This window comes from Orcinus orca, chromosome 11 (assembly GCF_937001465.1).
Source record: "Orcinus orca chromosome 11, mOrcOrc1.1, whole genome shotgun sequence".
Lineage (NCBI taxonomy): Eukaryota > Metazoa > Chordata > Mammalia > Artiodactyla > Delphinidae > Orcinus > Orcinus orca.
In genome coordinates, this window is record NC_064569.1 from 94,352,590 (window position 1) to 94,376,078 (window position 23,489).

Below are 23,489 nucleotides of genomic sequence, written 5' to 3' on the forward strand. Positions count from 1 at the left end.
CTGTGCCTGATAACCACTAAGATATCTACTTATCTGTTTACTTATTTATTAAGTAAGACAAGCTCCATGAGGTCAAGGACTTTGCCTCTTTTGTTCACATCTGCATCCCCAGCCCCTAAAGCAGTGTTTGCCTCACGGTAGTTGTTCAATAAATATTTGTTGAGTAAATGAATGAATTTCCATACGGGTAAAAAGAAATCATCATATCCTTTACTAATGAGGAAAGAAAAGAAAAAAAAACCTGGACTTAAAACAATTTTTCATGAGCAGATCCAATCTGCAAAAATGGAACTGACGTTTAAAAGCTATTTTTCTTCCTGAAGCTCTACTTCTGGGAAAATCACAGCTGCCAGCTTAGATGGTGGTTTTAACTGCCCAGTTACAAATTCTGCACAGTTGTACACATTGGCAGAGCTCAGCTTCCTTAAATGCTGTTGGATCAGTAAGGAAATGGTGATTTTCCTTATTGATTTCATGCCAGTTCCTCTTTTGTGAAAATTCCTGTGTGCTGTTCAATGGAACACGTACAAGAAAACCTGAACGCTGGGGGCCAGCAATTAAGTCTCTCATGTTCCTCTCCGGTCTGGTGATGTTAAACCACTTCTACTTTCAGGCTAGGGTGTTCAATTGTTTTCCCCTTTAAATTTAGCAGAGAGATTATTCCTCCTGGTGGATTGCACATATGCTCCTTTTGATCTGTGAAATAGCTCATTCCCGGATAAACTTTAAGCTCCCAAATGATGCATGTAAAATACTGTTTATGAATCGTGGGAGAAATGTTTCACATTCTCATCACTCCAACACGGTTGCTCCAAACCACTCTCTCCGAGGTTCCTTATTTTCCAAGAAGGAAAAAAACTTCAACGCACAGCACTAAGATAACGGTAATAGCAACCACACTTCCCATGGACGTTACTCAGTAGCCTCCTAGAGGCTACAATGTAGGAAATTCAGCAGCAGCAGCAAATACTTTCCATGAGCTGGATACCGTGCTAGGTCCGTACACTACAAAGAGGAGAGAGGCAAGGTTCCTACCCCCTGGGGCTTACAAATTAGCTGGGGCAGTAAGACAGAAACCACAAAGTAAAATTAATAGTCACTAATGAACTACATGGTCAGTAAGTGCTACACAGGATTCAGAAAAGGGCAGTGGTCACCAGATGTTGTTCCTGGAGGAGATGGACTTAAATTTGACTTGGACCTTTAGTGGGGGACTGCAGTGAGAAAGGGCAAAGTGGTAGGAACATTCCTGGATGCCATTGCTAGGGGTCCACAGGCTGAGGTGAAGGTTGTAGCAGCTAAGGTAGGGGTTAGATTGAGGGTGGCCTTGAATGCCACTCTAAGGTTGTGGGGCTTGATTCTAGAAGTAAAGTGGAATCATTGAGAATTTTGGAGCAGAAAAGATGTGAGCTAAGTAATGCTTTACAGAAATTAAATCAAACAGAGATCCATGCTATGAATTTAATTGGGGGTCTTCAGAATTGAGTTAATGAGACCATGACCCAGGCTGGGGACAGCAGGACATCTCCATCATGCAGTACATTCCTGTGAATGCTTCCTAGGGATTTCTGCGAAATTGCACTCAATGTGCCTAACTGGCTCCACACAGTAGGACAGTGATTTTGTGATACTGCTTGGAAGTAGCCTCATTCCTTTAGAGCTACACAGTGTGTACATGGAACAGGCCCAGGTGTGATCTCTCTGCAAACCTCAGAGAATCTAGGCAACTTACAGGATAAAAGCTGGGAGGAATCTCAGAGCCCGCGAAGTCCACCCCCTCAGTTTACTGATCCAGAGGCCGGCCATTTCTCAGGTTCACACAGCTCGTCAACATCGGGCTCAGGGCGCCACCAGATTTCCTTACTGCACCCCAGCAAAGCTTCGAAAGCCGGTCCAAATTCTGCTTTCAGGTGTGTGTGTATATGCATTCTGGCAGAATCCAGAAAAATCCGGTCCTTAACTGAGATAGTTGAAGCTACCTTCCTTGACTCTTCCCAGAACCATTCCCCCAGATCCAGTCCCTGCCTCCGTGCTTTCCCACAGCATCTTCCGGCTTCCAGTTCTCTGCTCAGACCCTGTTGTTTCTTGTGTCTTGCCATGGATTGTGCTGTCTTCTTTGTCCAGAACCCTTTATGGTCCCAGCGTAAGCCTCACCACCTTCAGGAGACCCCTTGGCCTCAGCCCCTCCCCTAGATGGACTCAGGTCTCCCTCCTTGGAGTTCTGCACTACCCTACACGAGCCTGTATCCCTGTGTCTCTTAGACGTCTTGTAATTGCCTGTTTATGTGCCTGCCTCCCACCCTTCAACTGTGAGCTCCCTGAGGGCAGGGACTGAGTATGCATCACAGAACACCCAGCATCTTGCCCAGAGCCTGGCACATATGAGGCCTTCAAATGTCTGATGAATGAATGAATGGCATTTGCCTTCTTGGTGCATTCATTCATTCATTTAATAAATATTTACTGAGCAATTACTTATGATCAGTATTGCGGTTCACCCTTACACGTCAAAATATACCAAGGCACTCAAGCTCCAAATTATGCACGCGTAAGTTATGCATGTGTTGTGTCCACATGCACACGCAGCAGCGACTGCGTACATGTCTACAAACACCAGAGCTGGCAAATGCAGTAAACTGTGTGCCAGATGTCTCCGAAATTTGCAAAGAACCAAGAACCAAAAATGACAGTTAGCTCCATATAAGCCCTATAAAAGAAAAGAGAAAAAAACGCAAAAGAACAAAAGAAACTTGAGCAGAAGGAAGTGGCTATGGTTTTTTTTCTGTGCACTCAAGCCCAGGGGTGGGGAAGACTTATAAAATCATTCTATGCTGGGCAGGTTCATGTAAGCCTGAGTTCCTCAAGGGGTGGCTTTAGGAGCTGTTAGGAAAATTCATTGCCATGCACGAGTCGGGGGAGAACTTTTTATTCCACTGGAAATTGTTAATGGGGACCGTGTTAGCAGCCCCTTCTTGCTCTGCCTGATAGAGAGACAGCGGGTCACCCAAGCAATTCTGAAACCCTGATCACTGCCAATTAGGGGAGCATTGTCTGGCTGACATGATCAAGTGAGTATAAATATATTTATCGTGACTGGAGTGGGGAAGGGAGAGCAGAAAGATTGAGGCAGAAGCTGCCACCCCTTGCCTGGCTCCAGCCTGCTTCTAATTCAGCATGTCTGTCACCCGGTGCTCAGTAGAAGCCATCACCGGCTTCTGAGGTGGAATGCACAGCTGAGAATTCAGGGCTAGAATTGTTTTCCCCAGAAGGGCCATGTCTCTCCTTACTTTTCCTCCTCGCTTCCTCCCTTTTTTCATGATCACTTCTGTGAACGCTGCAGAGAGACGGGAAACCAGATGCCCCGCTGATCTCATTTTAATTCTGCCCAGTTCAGAGTGATCTTGGGGAATGTTGCTGTGACAAGACTCCTACCCTCTCTGCCTGCCTGGGTGTGTATGTCTGTCTGGCATTGGGTTTATTTCATTGTCCACTCATGGAACTTTTGTGGGAATATCTGTTGATGTGTCTAAGAGCTGGGCTTGAAAGACCCTGATAAAAATAGTCCCCTGCAGTGGACCAGATATAGGAGGAATTTCTCACACTTCCACAGCTAAAAAGTGAGGCGAGCTGAAGTCATATCTGGTGGGGTTCATGTTGTCTGCCTGGAGAGAAGGGCCTGTCTGAGCATCTGCACAGATTTCAAAATGCAGGCTGCATCCATTCATCCCCAAACCAATGGCCGGGGTCTGATACAAATGACCGAGTGGCACGGTTAGGGGGAGGTCAACGACAAAACAGACCTCTTGGCTGAAGTTGAACTCCGGTCGATGCAGAGGCAGTCCACCAAACAAGAGATTTTCTTTCCCCTCCACTTGACTATTTGATAACAGCATTTGTAGAGCTGAGTTGCTTTCAGCTATTTCCTCCTCTCTCATCATGTGTGTGCTGCTCTGTCTTGGCATTTGAGGTCTGAAGACCCTTTCCAGTGGCTACAATGGATTACAAAACCCCTTCCCTGTGTCCTGTTCCCTTTAGCTTGTCTTCACAGCTGCAAATTGTTCTCAGCCTGTCTTCTTGGATTTGACAAAAACTATTTTATTACTGATAGCACACATATAATACTCTGTGATATAAGGGAAGGTGTAGATACACAAAATAAATACGAAGCCCGTGTAGGAGAAATGTCCTTTTATAGAGATCGCTCAGCCTCAAGGCACCTGACCACCCTTATTCAGTCTATTCCTGCTAAATTTTTCCTTCTTCAGCTGCTAAGGAATTGTCAAGGCTAAACTCTTTTCAGCCAGCTACCGGAAATATGTATTTCCTTTGCTTTTCAGATCTTAATGGATGAGTTACTTCTTTTTTCTGTCTTCTACCTCTTGCCAGAGATATTGTATTTTTGTTTTGTTTTGTTCTGAGAATGTGAGCTCATTTATCTCCAAGGGAGAAAGAAAGTCATTGCATATTTACCCGTTAACAAATTATCACTTGCAGTGAAAATACCACAGAACTCTCTCACTCTCTGTGAATAAATGTGTTACTCTCCTTGGCCACACCTTGGTTGGATGGACTGCTACTGCTCTCTTCAAGTTGGCTTAATTTTCTCTCGTTGGTTTTTGTTTCCTTGAAGCAAAGAGACTCTTGTTTCTTTCTTTGATCCTGCTTTTGAGGAATGTGCCTGTCTCCTTTCGGTCTTTGTTTTGTGAGCTGGTTCGATTAACCTCTTAGTATTTATTGAGGAATCTATTGTGTTGGGTGCCGTGGGTTCCTCTGAAATCCTCCCTGCTTGAACGTTGGATGGAGTCACTTATCTGAATGCTGACTCCCTCCTAATCCATTGGTTTTACTCTGTGTAGATGGGGGCATGAAATAGCCACCTACCCAGAGATAGCACGATGTCGTAAACTGAACTAGAGTGCTGTAGTCAGCGAGACCCAGGTCGTAAAATGGTGCAGTCTTGGGCATATGGCTTCTCTTTTCTGAGCCACACATTCCTTGTTAGAGATGCTGATGGGAACAACAGAACAGTCTATTCTTCTTTGCTGTTCACCATAATGAGATAACCACCAAACAGACAGAGAAGAGTCTGGTTTAACCAAATAATGTGGGTGCAAATTACAAATGTCTGTAAGAAGGTATTTTTGGCCTGAGCATTTCAGGGGCATTTAGTGCGGTGTCTGATGCATGTCATTTAGTTACAGGGATAAAACCTCTTGAACACACACAAAGCTCTTGACCTGGTAGGACATTACATCTTACATCATTTTGATTCTTTTATTCAGGCTACTTCTTTCTAGGAAGTGGTAAAAAAAGAAGTTAGTAGTATTGTACTAATGTCAGTTTCCTGGTTTTGATACTATGCTATGGTGATACCTTTATCACCATTGGGGGAAGCAGGATAAAGAGTATAAGGGAACTCTCTGTACTACTTTTGCAATTTCCTTTGGGTCTATAATTACTTCAAAATAAAAAGTTCAATGAGAGAGAAAGAAAGAGAGAAGGAGAATGGGGTGGCAATTAGGAGAAATGAATGCTCATCTTGGTTTTGGTCCCCAGCTAGACAAATATTCATATTTTGTTTTCCTCTTCCTCCCCTTTTCACATAAAGCTTTTGTGAGCAGTCAGATATAAAAAGCTAGGGTTCATTTCTCCACAGAAGAGAAGAAAGAAGTAGAATGAGTCAGAATGAGTCAGGAGAACCCCTGCCAACACAGGGTCAGAAGGCCTACCACCTGCCCCTCCCCACACCCTTTACCTGAACAGACTTACCCTCTGTATCCGCACTCACCTTGTCCTCCTTCCTTCCCGTTCAAGGGGAGATACCTCATCTGCTGCTACAGATGAACTCCTTCACCTGCACAAGGCATCCATGCCTTCCTGCTGTTTCCAAAGGCTCATCCTTCTACATAATCTCCCCATGTGATTCCTTCTAATCCGGGGTTTTAACAACCATCTAGATGAGAATAGCTCCCAAATGTGTATGTCCACTCAGACCTTTTTGCTGAGATCCACACCTACGTATTCAACCCCTGACTGGGAATCTCTACTTAGATATTTCACATTTCAAACTCTTTCCCAGTAATCATTTCTTCCTATATTCCCTTATCTCCAAAAATGTCATTGCCATCTACTACATTGTCCATGGCAGAAAAACGAGAGCCATTCTAGACCCATGCTTCCCAGTCTTGTAGCCTCTGGTCACATGTGCTATCACGTACTTCACATATGGCTGGTCCAAACTGAGATGTGCTGTAAGTGTAAACCACATACCAGACTTAGTTCAGAAAAAGAAGACAAAATATTTTAATATTTTATACTGATTTCACGTTGAAGTGATGATAGTTTGGACTTATTAAATAGAACAAATTATTTTGAAAAATTTCCTTTTACTTTTTAATGTGCTACTAGAATATTTTCAATTACATGTGTGGCTTGCATCTGTGACTTGCATTATATTTCTACTGGATGGTGCTGCCCTAGACTCTTCTCTGCCTTTTAGCCACTCCTAATTGGTCAAAAAGTCACAGTGATTCTCCTGAGTTAAGACAAGTTATACAATATCAGTGACGTGCACAGGCTGGATTTGAATCCTGGCTCCACCAGTTTTTGATACATGTGAACCTGGGCCATTATTTAATCTTTTTGAGCCTCAATTTCCTTATCTGTCAGATGGACATAATGCTAGTTCTTACCCCTCAGGTTCAGACACCATTAAGTGAGAGGATACATGTAAAGCACTTACTATGGTGACAAAAGCATGTGCAAAGGCCCAATGCCAAGAGAAAGAGCACAGCCTCCCACTGTCCTATTTCAGACCCTCATCATTTCAGGCCAAGGCTACTGTAATAGTTTCTTCATCTCCAGTTCATCCTGCCCTCCAATCCTTCATATTGCCACCAGATTAAACATTTTCCAATGCAAATATTATCAAAACATTTAGTGAGTCCCCATCACCCTTAGGATAAAGTCCAACGTCCTTGGTATGCTATGCAAGGCCCTCCATGACCTGCCCCCAATGGAAACACCAACGCCACCTCCTGCCAATTCCCGATGGCTATAATGAACACACTGGGCTCCCCAGTTCCTTCTTGCACACACCTCTCTATCTATCTGTGATGTACGTGCCCTCTACCTGTCCACAAGTCTCAGCTCAATTGATACCTTTTTGAGGAAGCTTCCCCTGGCCCTTGCTCTGCCTCTACCCATCCCAGGCTGATTAGAAGCCACTTCCTTGGGGTCCTCAACCACTTGAGGTTTGGCTCCATTGTCACACTGCTCTTGCTTCTTTGGTCGACGTGTCTGTCTGTCCTACAAGACTCTGAGCCATCTGAGGGCTAGGATAGGCTCCCCAGTCCACTCGGAATCTCCATGCTGAACAGGGTGCCCGGCACAAAGTGGGGCCTGGTAAATGTTTGTTGAGTGAATGCTTAAATTATAGGAGGTACTCTTGAGGGAAATAAGGAGAGTGAGAGCTAGTGAGGTCAAGCAGCAGAAAATCTGAAGACTAGCCCGAGGAGAAATTGATGCTTCTTGGCTATGCAGACAGAATTAAGAGAGAGGAAAGAATCTGGGCAAGGAGTCAGTAACGGAGGATTTGAAATGAAAGACTATAAAAAAGAGAAGATCATGAAAAGAACAGAACCACATTTGGCACTGCTGGTGGTTTAGTAACTTCCTCTACAATGATTCCAGGAAGAAACAAGGCTCTAGGAAGGCACAAATCATATAAAGAAAGGATGAGGTATCAACAACCCATTCAAGGATTATCTGTTATCAGGACTGGATACGTGGGTGATACAAGTAAACATCAACCTGGTGACTACGTGATGAGACTACTAATAATTTACTGGGGCTGGTGCCCAGGAATTCTTTTACTGTGGTGCAAATGCCAAGCATGGAAAATTTTGACACATTATAGATATGAGAAAGCAGATAGTGAATTTGAGAATAATGATGTGAAATGCCGGAATAATCACAAGAGAAATATCTGAATGCGTAAGGTTTAGAGGATTCCAGCTTTACCACAAATATGGATTACAAGAAAATTCACTTATAAAGACAGAAATTCCACTATATGAAATGCACTTATCAAAACATGTAGCATTCCAGAATGCATAATGCTAAACGCGTGTCTTTTGACACGCACACAATATTAAAACTAGCAAATAACACCAGAAAGGTAGAGAAAGTAGGAAGTATGACATTTTGTGGCTCACAGGGTATATGAATGGGAAAATATATACTTCTACACACAAACCACAGCCTTCACAAGAACGCCTAAAGGCTTCATTCCGACACCTCAGGTCTCATCCCACAGGATAGCCCACTCCTCAGTTTTCATGTCAAAGGCCTCATGGGACAAGCATGGTGTGAGGAGAAGGGACAGCAGGGAGAATTGAGGTGAGAGGGTGAAAAGAAATGATCCTTTGCCATCATTCTTGACAATGAGCCAGTCCTCCTCTTTGAGAGTTCTGTGGAGAAGGTAAACATCTGGGATATACTTATGCTAGAAGGTATTTTTTGTTTATCTGAAATTCAAATTGAACTGGGCCTTCCGTGTTTTATCTCACACCCCTACTTAGTGAGGTATACATTTCCTCATTCGTACTGCCTGTGAACCACACACATCTCAATAATCGAGGAATGTGTGGGAAGTCACAATAACTAACAATTCCTGAGTACACCTACTATGTGCCAGGCCCCATGCTAAGTGGTGTAGGGGGATATTTCACATGCTTTTCACAAGCACACTAGGAGGCAGGCACTAGTATTCTTCCTGTTTTAAAGACGAGGAAACTGAGGCTCAGAGAGACTAAATAACTTGCTCAGGGTCACCCAGATAGCCATTGGCAGTCTGAACTCTGGCAGTCTGACTGCAAAGCCCATGTACTTGCCCACCTCACCGGACATGGTGGCAGCAGCAAGCAAGGGGTAGATACACTGAGTCCCCAGAAAGTGCAAGAGACAGCGGGAGCATAGGGGATGACAGGGGCGGGCCCTGAGGGAGGCCTTGAAGCAGCAGTTGACGTTAGACCAGGGGCCTTTATTTAAGCTAGGAGAGGGTGGCCCTAACTCTAGGCAGATGCAGCCCCACACCAGGACTGGCAGCTTGGTTAGAAGAGCACCAGATGGATTTCAGTCCCCACTGAAGCCTTAGCCAGGGGCCCTTGTACAGCGGACAACCTGCATAGCTGTACAGAGCAGCCTGAGTTAGGCGGCAGAAGGAGGGCCAGTGCAGAGGCAAGGATGCAGACAGGGTGCTTAGAGGACAGTGAGGGGCCAGTCACTAAAGCACGTCTGCACGGGGTACGTGGTGCTCTGAAGTCACTTTAGAGAGACAGGCGGGGGAGAGATTGCTGAAGGCCTGAAATGACAAGAGTCTTGAGTGGATCTGGGAGGTGGCATGGCAACATGACATCGATGAATTCTGAATGGAAAAATGACCCTCAGGAAGTGTGTGTGTCAGAGATCTTCAACACACAGGGGTCTTTGCTCCATCAAGCAGGCAGCATAGGGTAGAGGGAGGATGGGGGCACGATAGCTAATGTGACAGCAGCCTATTTAAAAGACAGGAGAAGGTGGGCTTCCCTGGTGGCGCAGTGGTTGAGAGTCTGCCTGCCGATGCAGGGGACACGGGTTCGTGCCCCGGTCTGGGAGGATCCCGCATGCCGCGGAGCGGCTGGGCCCGTGAGCCATGGCCGCTGAGCCTGCGCGTCCGGAGCCTGTGCTCCGCAACAAGAGAGGCCACAACAGTGAGAGGCCCGCGTACCACAAAAAAAAAAAAAAAAAAAGACAGGAGTAGGGACTTCCCTGACGGTCTAGTTCTTAAGACTCCACACTTCCACTGCAGAGAGTCCAGTTTCGATCCCTGGTCAGGGAAGGAAGAGCCCCGCGGCGCAGCCAAAAAATTAAAAAATTAAAAATAAAAAACATGAGAAAAGGAAACTCAACAGACTGGAAAAGGGGACAAGGAGTGGGGAACAGAAAACACAAAAGAGGGAAAGTGAGTGAGAAGGTGAATTTCTTCCACTTTGCATTTCCCCAAGTGTGTCCCTCAAGGAAGAGTTGACCTGTTCTGATTTTTCTTTTCCTGAGAGTTGGAAAGAGCACAGCACAGTTTGCTTTCAGCAAGGCATCTGGTTGCATTTTTCATGATTCCCTAGAGAATAAAATGAAGAAAGAGGGACTTCCCTGGTGGTGCAGTGGTTAAGAATCTGCCTGCCAATGCAGGCGACACGGGTTGGAGCCCTGGTCCGGGAAGATCCCACATGCTGCGGAGCAACTAAGCCCGTGCACCACAACTACTGAGCCTGTGCTCTAGAGCCCGTGAGCCACAACTACTGAGCCCATGTGCCACAACTACTGAAGCCCACACGCCTAGAGTCCGGGCTCCGCAACAAGAGAAGCCACCTCAGTGAGAAGCCCATGCACCACAACGAAGACCCAACACAGCCAAAAATAAATAAATAATTTAAAAAAAAAAAAAATGAAGAAAGACAGGTTGAGTGATAACTACCAGAACTGGCGGGTTTGGAGTTGATACGCAAAAAATAGTTTAAGAGGTTAACGTCAACCTGGAGGGAGTTTTTAGGTAAGGAAACTGAGTTCACAGGTAACCAATTTGTTTATCACCACACAACTGGTGAATGAAGGAGTCAGAGTTCAAATCCAACTCTGCTTGACTCCAAAGCCCGTGTTCCATTTATTATGGAATAAAGACCAAAAAGGCATTAAGTTTGCTTATGAAAAAAAGAGTTGGAAGAGAAAAGCAGAGGGAAGGAATACAATAATTTTTAGTCTGAATGTTGCCCTAAGAAGAAAAAAAAATTGAATATAAGAAGATGATGCTCACAAGTCCCAAATTCTTATGTCTAAGCTTTCAGACTGAAAATTATCGTGAGACATTTTGGTTCCATATAACCAATTCACCAAGCTCTTAGTCTATTCCTTCCAAGTCCACCCTCCCTACGGCACCCCTCCCCCCCACCACGCCCATTCTCTATCATCGCAATATGTTAGGGAAAGACCACACCAACTTTCTGGGTCACTTCTGACTTTGAGAATCCAAGATTTAGGGCCCTACTTGATCAAAACTGGCAATTAAAAAAAGAGAACTGCTTTAAACAAGGCTAATACAGGTGTTCCTCAGTTCAAGCAAACTCCAATTAAGACCTACATTTCCAAAAAGTAAGAATGTGACAGTTATTCATTTGATGGAAGCAATTCACAATATCCTCCGTTCTATTGGCAGCCTTTTAGTACCTTTATGGGGTGACTTGTTCAAGAAAAATGTAATTACCTCCAATTTCTCAGCGACAGACTTATCAAATGAAGGAAGGTACGCTGTCATACGGTTCACGTCCACTTTTGCAAGCTTTTGAGACCCGTGAGCTAAAAAAATGATCCGCATTCCAATAATAAATGGGGGCTGGGGAATATAAGTAAAAGTGACAAGAAGATGAAAGTAGCTGTGGTCATGCAGTCATTCACTCTACCCTTTTGCGCTTTGGTAAAGTTAAGGGAGCACAGAGCACAGATGGTGAGGGAAAGGGATGGGGGGGCAGGCGCTGTGAGTGTTTGTGAATGATGTTACAACCCTGGTGACGACAGAGCAGGAAGATGGAGGCTTTCAAACATGTGATAAATGAGCCAAGCTTTCAGAGCCCAAATCAATAAAAACAAACACGAAGCGAACAGAAGGGCAGAAGGAAAAGAGAAGGCACCATAAAATCCCAGTGATGTATTCTAGGGGAAATCAGGATGTGAATAGAAAATGAGAAGGGAAAAAAGGGAGACTGGAGATGTGTAAAATGTCTGTCTGTCTTTCTGTCTCGTTCTTGGCTTCCACTCACATCCACCACCACTCCTCTTGCCCTTCTTGTAGGGCTCGTTAAGTAATTTCTGATTTTAGCTGGGTATTTTTTTTAATTAATTTATTTTTTTATTATCTATTTTTGGCTGCATTGGTTCTTCGTTGCTGTGCGTGGGTTTTCTCTAGTTGTGGTGCACGGGCTTCTCATTGTGGTGGCTTCTCTTCTTGTGGAGCATGGGCTCTAGGTGCGCGGGTTTCAGTAGCTGTGGCTCTCGGGCTCTAGAGCATTGGCAGGCGGATTCTTAACCACTGCACCACCAGGGAAGCCCCGTAGCTGGGTATTTTTAATGCTTCATTCCTGGTTGGGTTTTGCCAGCAGGATTCCTGGTGTTTCTGTCGACAATTGTTACAGTTTTAGGAAACCATCAGGATAAAATGAGAAAGTGGCAAGTCTTGCAGCAGAGTGGGGCTAAAGGTAACATCTCCGGGTCATGGGCTCTTTCTGTTTCATTTTTGTTGCTGTTGTTTTAGATTGATGTTTTCATGGGGTTATTTGAATAAGAAAAGTGTAGAAGATATTTAAACAGGAACATTTTAGATACACTTTTTCTAACTATATAGATCCATGGTAAATTACTAATGTTTTGAAGAGAAAGAAAAAGAAGTTGAAAACAGCAGAACACATTGTGGGGAAAGTGGATGGTGGGAAAGGTTAGACAACCATGATATCACAAGAGAGAAAGAGGCAAGGAGAGAGAGGGAGAGGACCAGAAAGGAAAGGAAAAGAGAACAGCTGCTTGTAAGTTTATTAATTGAGATTGTTTCCACATCTGCAGTTGCCTTAAAGCATGATTGCTTGGTGTGAGGTCCGCCAGATTTATTGGAGTCTTTGCCTCTTTGACCAAGGAGCAATGGGCTTGAATTTTGCAGGTATGTGAGAATTGCTCCCATTGGCCGATGGACAGCAGCCCAGGAAGGTTCAGGCGGCCCTAAGCGAGTTAACAATTATCCTGAACTAGTGCAAGACTTGCATTATTTTGCTAGGACCGAGAAGAGAAAGCACGTACCCTAAACTCTCACCTCATTTTCTCATTCATAAAATGTGAGTGATAATAATAATAATAATGCATGTTGCAAAGTGTGGCCGTTTGTGAAGCCCTTGGCACGTGATAGACCATGGCGATAAATGGAACTTCGTCTTTGCGGGTTCTTGTTCCTAGCCATCGGTGAGGCACGTTCCATGTGCTCTCCCTACATGACTGTCCTGGAGCTTCCTGTTTAAAGATAGCAACGCAGTGACCGAGCTCTGGGCCCACGGCAGGGTTTAGAAGCCGAATCAGTTTTGTGTTTCTCAACCTTCCGTTTCCCCACTTTCCTCTGGTTAGTGCTCTCTTTTCTCTTTAGTTACTGGCTTGTCTTGATTACAAGTGTTGTACCTTCTGGTGACATTGCAGCCAGGGCCCCATAGTAAGTAGGGAGAACCTAACACTTGTCCAGGGTAAGTGGGGGAAAATGGGGCCTTGAAAAGCTGAAAAGGAGTGTATGCTTGAATTTAGAGTTTTGAAATTTTTTGAAATTCTTTACGAGAAAGAACGGTAGATAGATGAGAGGCAAAAATGCTCTGGAGAAAGACACACCAAACTGTTGATCCCCAATGATGAGCCATGCCTTCTACATCCTCTTCCCAAAACACTGTGGGGTGAGGATTATTTTCTCCAGTCTTGATGAGAAAACCATGGCACAGAGAATTTGTTTACCCAGCTACCAGGCTGGCAACAGACTTGAGATGTGAAACCAGGTCACTGTTACTGGCAGCCTCACCTTGCAGAGACCGGCACATTAGGAAAACACGAATAGAATTTGCTTGAGTTTGAAAGAACTTCCACATTTTGCTTCAAGAAAGATTTTTCTTACAAAAAGTGTGAAGACGAATGAGATTTTATATGATGTGCTTTGAACTTAAAAAGAAAGTTATGTTTTATAAACCAAACTGGTGTCGATGAAAGAAAAGTAAGGTGATCGATACTCAGAAGAAGGAAGAGCAAATGACCCTTTATCTGGGCATCACTCAATGTATGAGGCAGGGGAGGGGAGCGACTTGCACAGGGACCATCTCCTGATTTGTCTCCTCCCTATTCTACTTCCTTCCCCTTGCCATCCCTCCCCGCTCCACACACACACACAACACAAAACCTTAAGTAGGAAAAGAGGAGCTAATTTTAAAAGAGGAAAAAGCATCCTTGAGACCAATGAAATCTCCATAATCCACAGTGACAGACGGGGACCAGCGGAAGAGCAATTTGATTAAATAAGGATATCGGGGACTTAGAGGGACTCTCCGGTTGTGTCACGTTTGTCTGTTAGTCTTTGAAATATATTTCTTTGGCTTCCAAACCTGGAAACCTAGTGCCTTCTAGCTGGGGAGATGTTCCCATTTGGAAAATAGGAAAAAATCTCAGGGCAAAGCCAAGGGGTCCAGGCAGGGCTGGGTTCCCAGGTTGGACTGAACCTAAGAGGCTGGCAGAGGGTCTGCAGGAGGTGCTGGCAGAGAGAGGCATTAGAAGGTCAGGGTGGGTACCGCCAGCCTTGCAGTGCGTGGTTATGGGCTGAGCCTGAGGCCATTGCAGAGAGCACGCCTCCCCTACCCATGTTTCCTATCCCACTGCCTGCTGCCCATGAGTTAACCTGTCATCAGAGACCGCTCTGTTGCCACTTTCTGCACTGAAGCAGCTAGAGGATGCATTGTTCGGTGCGGAACACACCTGCGTGGGAGATGGAGGGCTCCCTGAAGGCTTCCGTTCATCGGCCACTTCCTAGCGGCTTCAGGACTGGCGTCAGCAGATCGGCAGCCGAGGAATTATTGTCCTCGGACAAGCTTCAAAGGGCCCCTCTAGTTCCGTGTGTTCACCCCTGCTGGTCACGCCAGGGGATTTATGCTTTCCTGGGGCTTATGAGGGGGAAATAATGAGTCACCCGGGGACAAGAGGAAAATAAGAATGTCCCATGGGCACAAAATCATTTAAAATGGAGGCTTTTAGAGGGTACAGTACAAAGATCTCAGCCAACTAGCCAGAAATGGTTTGCGGAGTATGTTTTGCTTGTCTTGGCTCACTCTGGTTGCAATAAAAATCAGAAATGTTTATATCCCACGGAGAGAGTACCTATGGAAACAGGCCAGGTCCTCCCGAGAAGGCCCCTGAGATCCTAAACCCAAAAAGAAATGGTCCTGCCTCTCTGACTTGGGAGATCCAGATAAGCATAGGAGTTGTTGGTTGTAAATCTTTTAAAGGAGAAGCCCACGGTGGCCGCTCCCAAGTTCACGGCTATCTGCAAGCTTGGTTGTAGCCGCCATGATTCCAACTCCCACTTCACCCTCCACACCTGGCCTCAGATCCAAGTCTCCAGAGAAACCAGAAGGAGGATCTTACTAGAATAGGACTGGAGGCTCTCTATTTTAAGGGCCCCAGAGGATGATTAGAAGTAATTCAAGAGCAGGCACAGTAAAGGAATCTGTAAGCCTTGTGAGACATCCAGAGAAGGTTAACGTTTCCAACATGGCCAGCTAATGAAAGAGGTAGCCTGTAAGCGAGGTTCTGCTGGTTTCGAATAGAGCCAAAATGTTGTCGTTTGAGAGCGCAAAGGGAGGAGAGGCCAGCCCTTGGTCACTTGGCCATGCGCAGCCTTTTTCTTTTCTTTCTTGTTTTTTTTCACTTTCTTTTCCAGAATAGATTGGTTTAGGTCTCTAGAAAAATATTTCAGCAGAGGCTAACAGGTGAGTTACAGGTAATTGTCCATTCTATGCTTACAGATTTTCAAGAAGAGCAATCTATGACCTTTCTTGGTTTCCTGCTCTGTCCAATGCCCAGTAAGAGGTGATAAAGCAGAAAGGCCCTAACCACAGCTGTAAGGTTCAGATAAAAGAAAAACACACAGTAGGGATTTCAACACAAATCATAAACCTAGACTCAAAGTAGCAGAGAGGGACTGGTCACTTTGAGATGAAAGGGGACCAACTTTCCAGGGAGCTCAGAGAGAATTTAAGCATCAGAAAATGTGTAGGAGCAGATGTCTTCCAATTTTTATCCATCAAAGCAATTCTGTATTTTATGGGTTTGAGACTCTTTGAAACGTTAAAGTTTATATGCCTTAAAACGCACCAGAGAGAAAGAAGACAGTCGCCAAACTGTTTGGAGAGAGGTTGCGGGGACTCGAGATGCACAGAAAAGTTACGAGATGGAATCCACTGTTTGGGACGCACCATTGCCCTCTATTGGATTAAATAAATCAGACCTTTAGCGTGGGTGCCTGCTTCATTATCTCTGGCTGAGTTTGCCCAGAAGTCAGGGCACCTTTGAATGGGAAATTAATCCATCCTTGTAAACGGGTCCTCCAGTCAGCTGCCCCTTCCCTGAGGAAATCAATTACAGTTGCAACTCTGACGGCAGGCCATTTATCATGTTTCCAGTCACTCAACAAGCATTTGCTAGGTGCCTAAGCACTGGTGAGGTATCGTAGGGCATCTAAGAAGAAATAACAACCGTTACTACCATTTACTGGATGCCCACTGTGCGCCAGGGTCTTTCTACACATTTACACACAGGATCCCTGTGAAGTAAGGGTGGCTACTTCCGGGTTAGGGATGAAGAAACTTTGATACTTGGGAAGTAAATGCCACCTCTGAGGTTCAAATCCAGGTCCAGCTACTCCTAAGACCCCAAGAAGTTTACAGACTATCAGGGGAGATAGATAGAATATTGATAAAAACGTCTATACCAGGAGTCCGTAAACTACGGCCAGTAGGTCAAATTTGACTCATCACGTATTTTTGGCCACAAGTTAAGATGGTTATTACTCTTTTTGAATGGTGGGGAAAAATCAGAATAATAATATCTTGTGGCATGTAAAAATTATATGAAATTCAAGTCTCAGTGAGCATAAATAAAATTGTATCAGAACCCAGCTCTGCCTGTTCATTGACTGTTCTCTCAGGCTGGCTTCTGGAAAACGGCACAGATGCGTGGTCATGGCAGAGACCGTACAGCTCGCGGAGCCGAAAACCCTTTCTCTCTGGCCCTTTACAGAACTCCTACTCTATATTCTGAGGGGTGATGTTATATATCAGTAGAAGAGGTTTTTAGAAAGCATTTGGGGGTTAAGAAAAGGGGGAACTAATATTTAACCCACGGTGAGAGAGGTAGATACACAGGTGCACTCCGTTTTAAGACTCAGTGCACGAAAACCCAGCCTTTCAAACAGATCAATTAAAAGATAGCTATTTGCATAACAAATTTTCCTTTCCATTTTGTAAAGGGATTCACCACGGGGTTCCTTTGTAGAATGAGCCTCCATAATGCATGCTAATGATTCCATTTGCAAATACTCTCTTCATAATAACTCTCCAAGAACAGATCTATTGTGTACAGTGAGGTTTAGCGATCTATCATCATTTTTTCCTGGCACTGTGAGGTTTCGCACTTCTGAAAAGTCACTGAGCTGACCTTGTCAATTCAGAGGAGGAGGCACTGCCTTCCCACGGTCTCCAGGAGGGGCTTTGCCGATGAAAGGGTGTAGATTCCAAGCATGCGCATTATGTGAACCTAGAGAGCTGGTATCATTTTACATTTTCAGCTAAGCTCCTCTTGGTCAGTGCAGCCAAAGTCCTAAAATGTAAACTCCTCACTATTCTATCAATCCATAAATCAATACAAATTATGTTGCTCGTGTCCCGATAAATAGGCTATAAGAAATACTTATCAAGAGCAGTTTCTCTTCTTGTTTCAAGACATAATCTTAACCACCTGACAACAGAAACTGGGGCAAGTCATATAATATTCAAATTAGGGCTCTCTCCAGCAAAACAGGAAGTGTTGTCGCGATTCAGCTTAGGACCTGGCTCCTTCTTTCCCTGGGTCCTGAGCCGGAATCTTCGGAACAGCTCCGTGCTGTTATGCAATCGCTCTTTTCCAGAGACAAGTAAAACGGAAACCTTCACTATTCATAGCCAAATTAAGAGGAACTGAAATCGTTCAAGAAGTTGCTTGCCTGGTACCATTTTGATGTTAATTCTGCGTTTCTTCTGAACATATCCCCTGACTCTGGCTTTCAAATGGAGGCTCTTTTAAAGAGCTGTCTCCTAGCTTTTGTTTTCATCCTCCACGGTGACTTATATTTTAGAAGTACATAAGCATTCCTGGTATAGCCTGACTATTTTTCAGGTTTTTTGGCGGTACAAGAAGCTTAAATGGAAAGGCCAGGGCAGAGAAAATCGTGCTGAGGATGTCCTGTGTGGTGTCGTCCAGTGGTGGTCTGTGTCTCGGGGCTGCTGATGGGTATTCCGTACAATTTGTAAAAGCAGGAGAGTGAGAGAGATGCAGAGGGCTGGTGAGAAGCAGAGCCAGGAGCCCTGCATGGCTCGGAGGCGGGATTCCTGAACAAATGGTACCATCACTGAGGCCGGGATGAGGGGGGAGGCTGCTGGCAGGGGCCTGGCACCTGGATGCTGTCACTTCTCATTCACGCTCTATGGCAGGTAGCATTGCAGCCATTTCTAAAGCTGATCACTGGAAGGGAAAACGCATTTAACCCATCTGTGAGGCTCTCTGAGGAGGTGTCTGTCTTCATCTTCCCCTGAGGTCAGCAGCGTTGTAACTGCAAACAGCAGGAAGAAGGCTCCACCACATTCTTGAGTTCTTGGGACTGCTGACCTTTCTCTCTCTCTCCCCACTCTTTTCTCTCTTGGAATTGTTGCTACCATGTTTTATCTCCATCATTTATTTGTTTTCTTTTTCCAGTTGCAGTACGCAGTGGTGGTAGGTACCAAAGAAAATGGATAAGTACTGAATAAACTATGTTAGTTCCGTTTTCATTTTTCCCCTGGTGGTAATTTTTAACTTTTCAAAATTAAAACTAATGGATATAAAGGAATAGGATATAACTTTCCACGCATTTTTATGATCAAACAGAAGACCAACCCCTGGGTCTGGCCCATTTACCATTCTCCGCTATTAGGGAAGCAGAGAATGATAAATTCAAGGGAAGAACTTGCAGAGCCCGGTGATTTGAATGAAAACAGAGCATCCCCCACTCCACCCTGAGCATCTCCCTCCCACCAAACAGCATCTGAACAGATTTCATTTCACAAACGGAAATGGGACGCAAACAGATTTTTTTCAACGTGATTTCACGAAGAGTGGGCCTGTTTAACTGGGTTTTCTGAGCCAGGATTAATATTACAAGCTGGGGAGCTCTGTGACACGCCTCTGTTGTTGGCTTTGCCACACCACCTGCTTCCTGGGGGAAGGCAGAGAAAAGTGCCACCGTTCAGAAGCAAGTTTACTTCTGCCTCAGCCCTTCTCACTGAATGACTTACAGCCAGCCTGGAGCTACATGTAATGTAGGAAAGATCTCCCAAGCTCAAGGTCATATCTAGAGCATGCGTTGGATATTTTTTTCCATCTCTAATGTATGTGACTTTCTAATATGTTTAGCATTTGCCCTCCCCTTGTCTCCATCCTGCTTATTAAGGTAAATTTGCATAGAAATGGGATCTTGGTTTTTAGGACTATTCACCTGACACTTGATCTCTTGATGTGACCAGTGTCTGCTGCTGATACCATGTGGGTGACCCACAGAAGCCCATCTTCCTGCACACCAGAGGCAAGGCCTTAATTAGGGAAAGCTTTGCATGTTAAAGTAATGGGGTGAATCAAGTCAGCAAAGGCATTTAGCTTTCACTCAGGAGGACAGAATACTTCTTCCTGTTGAGTGGGTCATCCTAGGTCACAAAAATTTTAATTTGCCTTAGACGGACAGATCTTGAAGAAAGTGCACAAAAAGTATATATATTTTGGGTTTGGAAATAAGTTTTGGCTGGTGATAAAGCTCAGACAGTGAGCTATGACATTTTCCTTTGGATCCTGAAATATTTTTTGCTTAATATCTATCTTTGGGATTGGTAATACTCACCTCTATAAATTGCCTTTGGAAGACCAAGCAAATGTGGAAAATCAGAGGAAGGCGCCCCTTGCCATCACCAGGGTTGCAGTCCGCTTTAATCCCGTGATCTCTGGGTGCCGCCCCCTCCCACGGGCAGCCACCTTCCTTATTTACCTAAATCTCGTCACTTGGGCAGAAATTCCCACTGAGAGGATAATTGTGGTCCCAGTTTCCTGGTCACTGAAAGTCAGTTAGGTTTGAGGGTTTCAGACTTAAGCAAATTTTGCAAAACATAAATGCCAAACAATAGCTCTCAAGACGGTGTCCTTGACAGTTAGCAGAGAACCAAAGAACTTGAGCGTCCTAGGGAATAAGCCTCAAAGTTCTTTTTTTTAATTAATTAATTTATTTATTTTTGGCTGCGTTGGGTCTTTGTTTCTGTGCGAGAGCTTTCTCTAGTTGCGGTGAGCGGGGGCCACTCTTCATCGCGGTGCGCGGGCCTCTCACTGTCACAGGCTCAGTAATTGTGGCTCACGGGCCTAGTTGCTCCGCGGCACATGGGATCTTCACAGACCAGGGCTCGAACCCGTGTCCCCTGCATCGGCAGGCAGATTCTCAACCCCTGCGCCACCAGGGAAGCCCAAGCCTCAAATTGCAATGAGAAAAGTTTAGAGGAGGTGGGAGAAATCAGAAGAACATTTTTGTGGCTTTTGGCTAGGCTGCCTTTGCTGAGGCTAAATTCATTCCATAACGTTATTCTAAAACATAAATGCTCTGCTACTCAACTTTATCTTGTACAACATTTTGCATCTATTCTTTAATTTCATCTTACATCCTTATTCGTTGAACATTATGATTCCCATTTTACGAGCAAGGAAACTGAGGCTCCAAGAGGTTTAGTACTCGCACAGATCACACAGCTGTTCACGGACACAACCAGGACTCTGCTCTCTTTCTATTACAACCCCGCTGCCTCCTAAAAAAACCAACCATATTTCATTTGTGGGCTGACTTACTTATCTTTACACAGGTCTCATGTGTTACTAGGAGGAGCCAATGTTTTAACTCAATTCAGAGGTATTAAAAGGCAAATTTCCAAAATGTCCTTGGCTTACGCAATAATAATAAAATAAGGAATCTGACTCATTTAGTCTCCCAATTCTAAAACCAGAATGCTTTCCACTCTCAAACCATGTAGAAGGCCGCTAAGTTCCCCACTGACCAATGCTGTCTAATTCTCTTAAATGATTCAGATGTAAAAGAGAAAATGGCATCTGTCTAATTAACACCGCCTGGCTAAATATAGCTGTCGAGGGACAGCCTTGGGATAGTGTTTACAGAACAGTCTTTCCAGGCCCCCAGGCCTCAAGTTAGAGATGATAGCAAGTCTTCTGTCCTTATCAACTGGAAACAGAGATGCCCCAGAAACGCTTACAGGCCAGGACAGCAAATGGGGATGAAAGGAGAAGGGGAAAGGCGGTGGCTGGCCTTCATTTCCTGCTCCTGGCATCTGGGGATTCACAGAATGATGCCGGGAAGTGGATCCTAGCAGCTCGTGCAGCTCTTTCTGAAAACAAAAGCCCTCACTGTGTGCCTACGCCTTCCTCTCTGGCCTGGAGACCTTGGACCCTCTCCACCAACTGCTAAGACTGCCCTCCTCCTGGCAGAAAGGCACAATGACCACATTATTTCCCTTCCAGCTTTGCATTACAACATGGAAGCCATTGCCAAGTTTGATTTCATGGCCTCAGGAGAGGATGAACTGAGCTTTCACGCTGGAGATGTTCTGAAGGTAGGTGACGCGGGACCCGGGAGAGCCGGGGAGAGTTTAGGTTACTCCGGTTTAGCCACTGAGTTAATCTAACAATCCATCCTTTGTTTCTCAAGAAATACACACAGTTCCTTTCAAAATGTGAAGTTTGCCTCATTCAAAAGGGTTCCTTCTGAGCGCCTGTGCACCAGCTACCAGGCCGGGTGATGGAAATCCGATTGGCATAAGCCACCATCCTTGTCCTGAGATGCTCGTGGTCTGGAGGGGGAAACAAATCCATCCAAAGGGCTGTCACAGATGGTCTTATCTGAGTGCCCAGGAGCACAGGTGAGGGGACAAGTGATCCCACCTTGAAAGATGGGGTTGTAGGAACGGGTGGCAGCATCAGTTGTCAGGGAACACAATGAAGGTGATTCGGGCTTTTGGCTAAAGCTCAGAGGTGGGCGAGCCCAGGCAGAATTAGGTCAGCGTTGTGAGTTTCAGCACGGCTGGAACTTACAGGAGGAAGGTATGGATGGGGACACCTGGAAAGTCAGCTGGAGGAGATGCGGGTCAACAAAGGCCATGCACACCCACCACTCAGGGGTTCCTCACAACTTTTCTTCGCCCGCACTTGAGTTGTAGTGGCCACTTGCTGAACTGAAGAGGCCTTGGACTCCTCCCACATTTCATGCACCATGCTTACGGACTCTGCATCTTAGCCCCTGTTTTGTGCAAAATAGCATAGGAGTCCTTCAAGAGGCCACTGGGGAATCTCTGGCACCTATGTCCCCCTTCCTGGCCTCAGAGCACCTCGGATACCCCGATCCCCGGTCCTCAGCAACCCATATGGGCCTCCTGAGACTACCCAGTGGCACTGAGACCACCATTGTCTCTCCACGAAGATAAATGCTTGCTATGGAAAGAACACTATCATACGTGAGAGGGTGACTCGGACAGTGTCTGTGGAGCACAAACCAGGTGGAATGACGTGGTTTGGAATTTTAACCCCCCAATGTTTATCCCTCTGACTGCTCTCATCTTGCAAGATCTGGTAATGTGGCTGCCAAGAGTATGCCTTCCATGTTGGAACTTCTCAAGGTCAAAATATTGCTTGGGCTGCTGACCCAGGAAAAAGTGACCTTCACTTCCTTGGGATCTTACCAAGGTCACAGAGGGGTCTGCGACAAGGTGAGCAGTCCCTCCCTTCCTTGTGGGGTATTGTGACCATGTGATTATCTACCATTCTCCAGTGTTTTCACCCAAAAGAGAACCTCCCTGGGGGGTTGGGGGCAAGTCGCATCCCTCATCTCCCATTTCAGACAGAATCTACTATCTGGCTTAAAATTTCCCTATTCCCCAGAAAAGGAAAAAGGAAAAAAAAAAAAAAAAAAAAAAACTTTCCTCAAATCTGCTTCTCTGTTCAGCTCCTAATTTCTTTCTTCTCCTCACTGCCAGCACTGGGAAGAATTCTCTATGCTGGGTGCCTCCACTCCCTCACTTCCTGTTCACGCCACTGGAACCCTCTGGAATCTGTCTTTTACCCCCAACGCTCCCTTAAAGTCCACTGGTGATCTCCTCATTGTGGAATGTAAGGACCCTACTAAACCCCTGTAGGATTAGACACTGCTAACGGCCCCTCTCCTGTATCTGAATGAAGCTCTGTCCCACACCTAAACACTGTTCTCTGCCCTGAATATTTTTCTTTTATCATATCTCCCAAGCAATCCCTTCTTCACTGGAGAGGAGTCTGGTGCAATAAAAAGGAGCATGGACTTTGGAGCCAGATAAATCTGAGTTTGAGTCCCAGCCCATTAGCTGTGTGGCCTTGGGTCAGTCACTTTCCCCCTCTGAGCTTCAGTGTCTTCATCTATAAGTGGAGGCCATGCCTATCTTGCAGGGTTATAGAAAGGATTAGGGGTAATGGTCCCAGCCCAAATTGGATGCTCAATAAATGATCACTGTATTGTCAATATCACCCAATTCCTGCTG

The 23,489-nt window shown here is 45.2% G+C and overlaps 1 protein-coding gene across 4 annotated transcripts in view; it reads left to right on the top strand.

Annotated features, from left to right (window-relative positions):
- The window catches only part of GRAP2 (GRB2 related adaptor protein 2), a 62,772-nt gene that overhangs the window by 21,505 nt on the left and 17,778 nt on the right, over positions 1-23,489 (top strand). For 3 of the 4 annotated variants that reach the window (XM_033405107.2, XM_033405109.2, XM_004279508.4), the window contains exon 2: positions 21,448-21,539. In XM_033405107.2, the coding sequence (XP_033260998.1) occupies positions 21,462-21,539 (78 nt within the window). In that variant the 5' untranslated portion in view covers positions 21,448-21,461. Of the gene's footprint in view, positions 1-21,447; positions 21,540-21,634; positions 21,846-23,489 lie in introns of those variants that run through there. The other variant, XM_049693926.1, reaches the window with a different exon arrangement.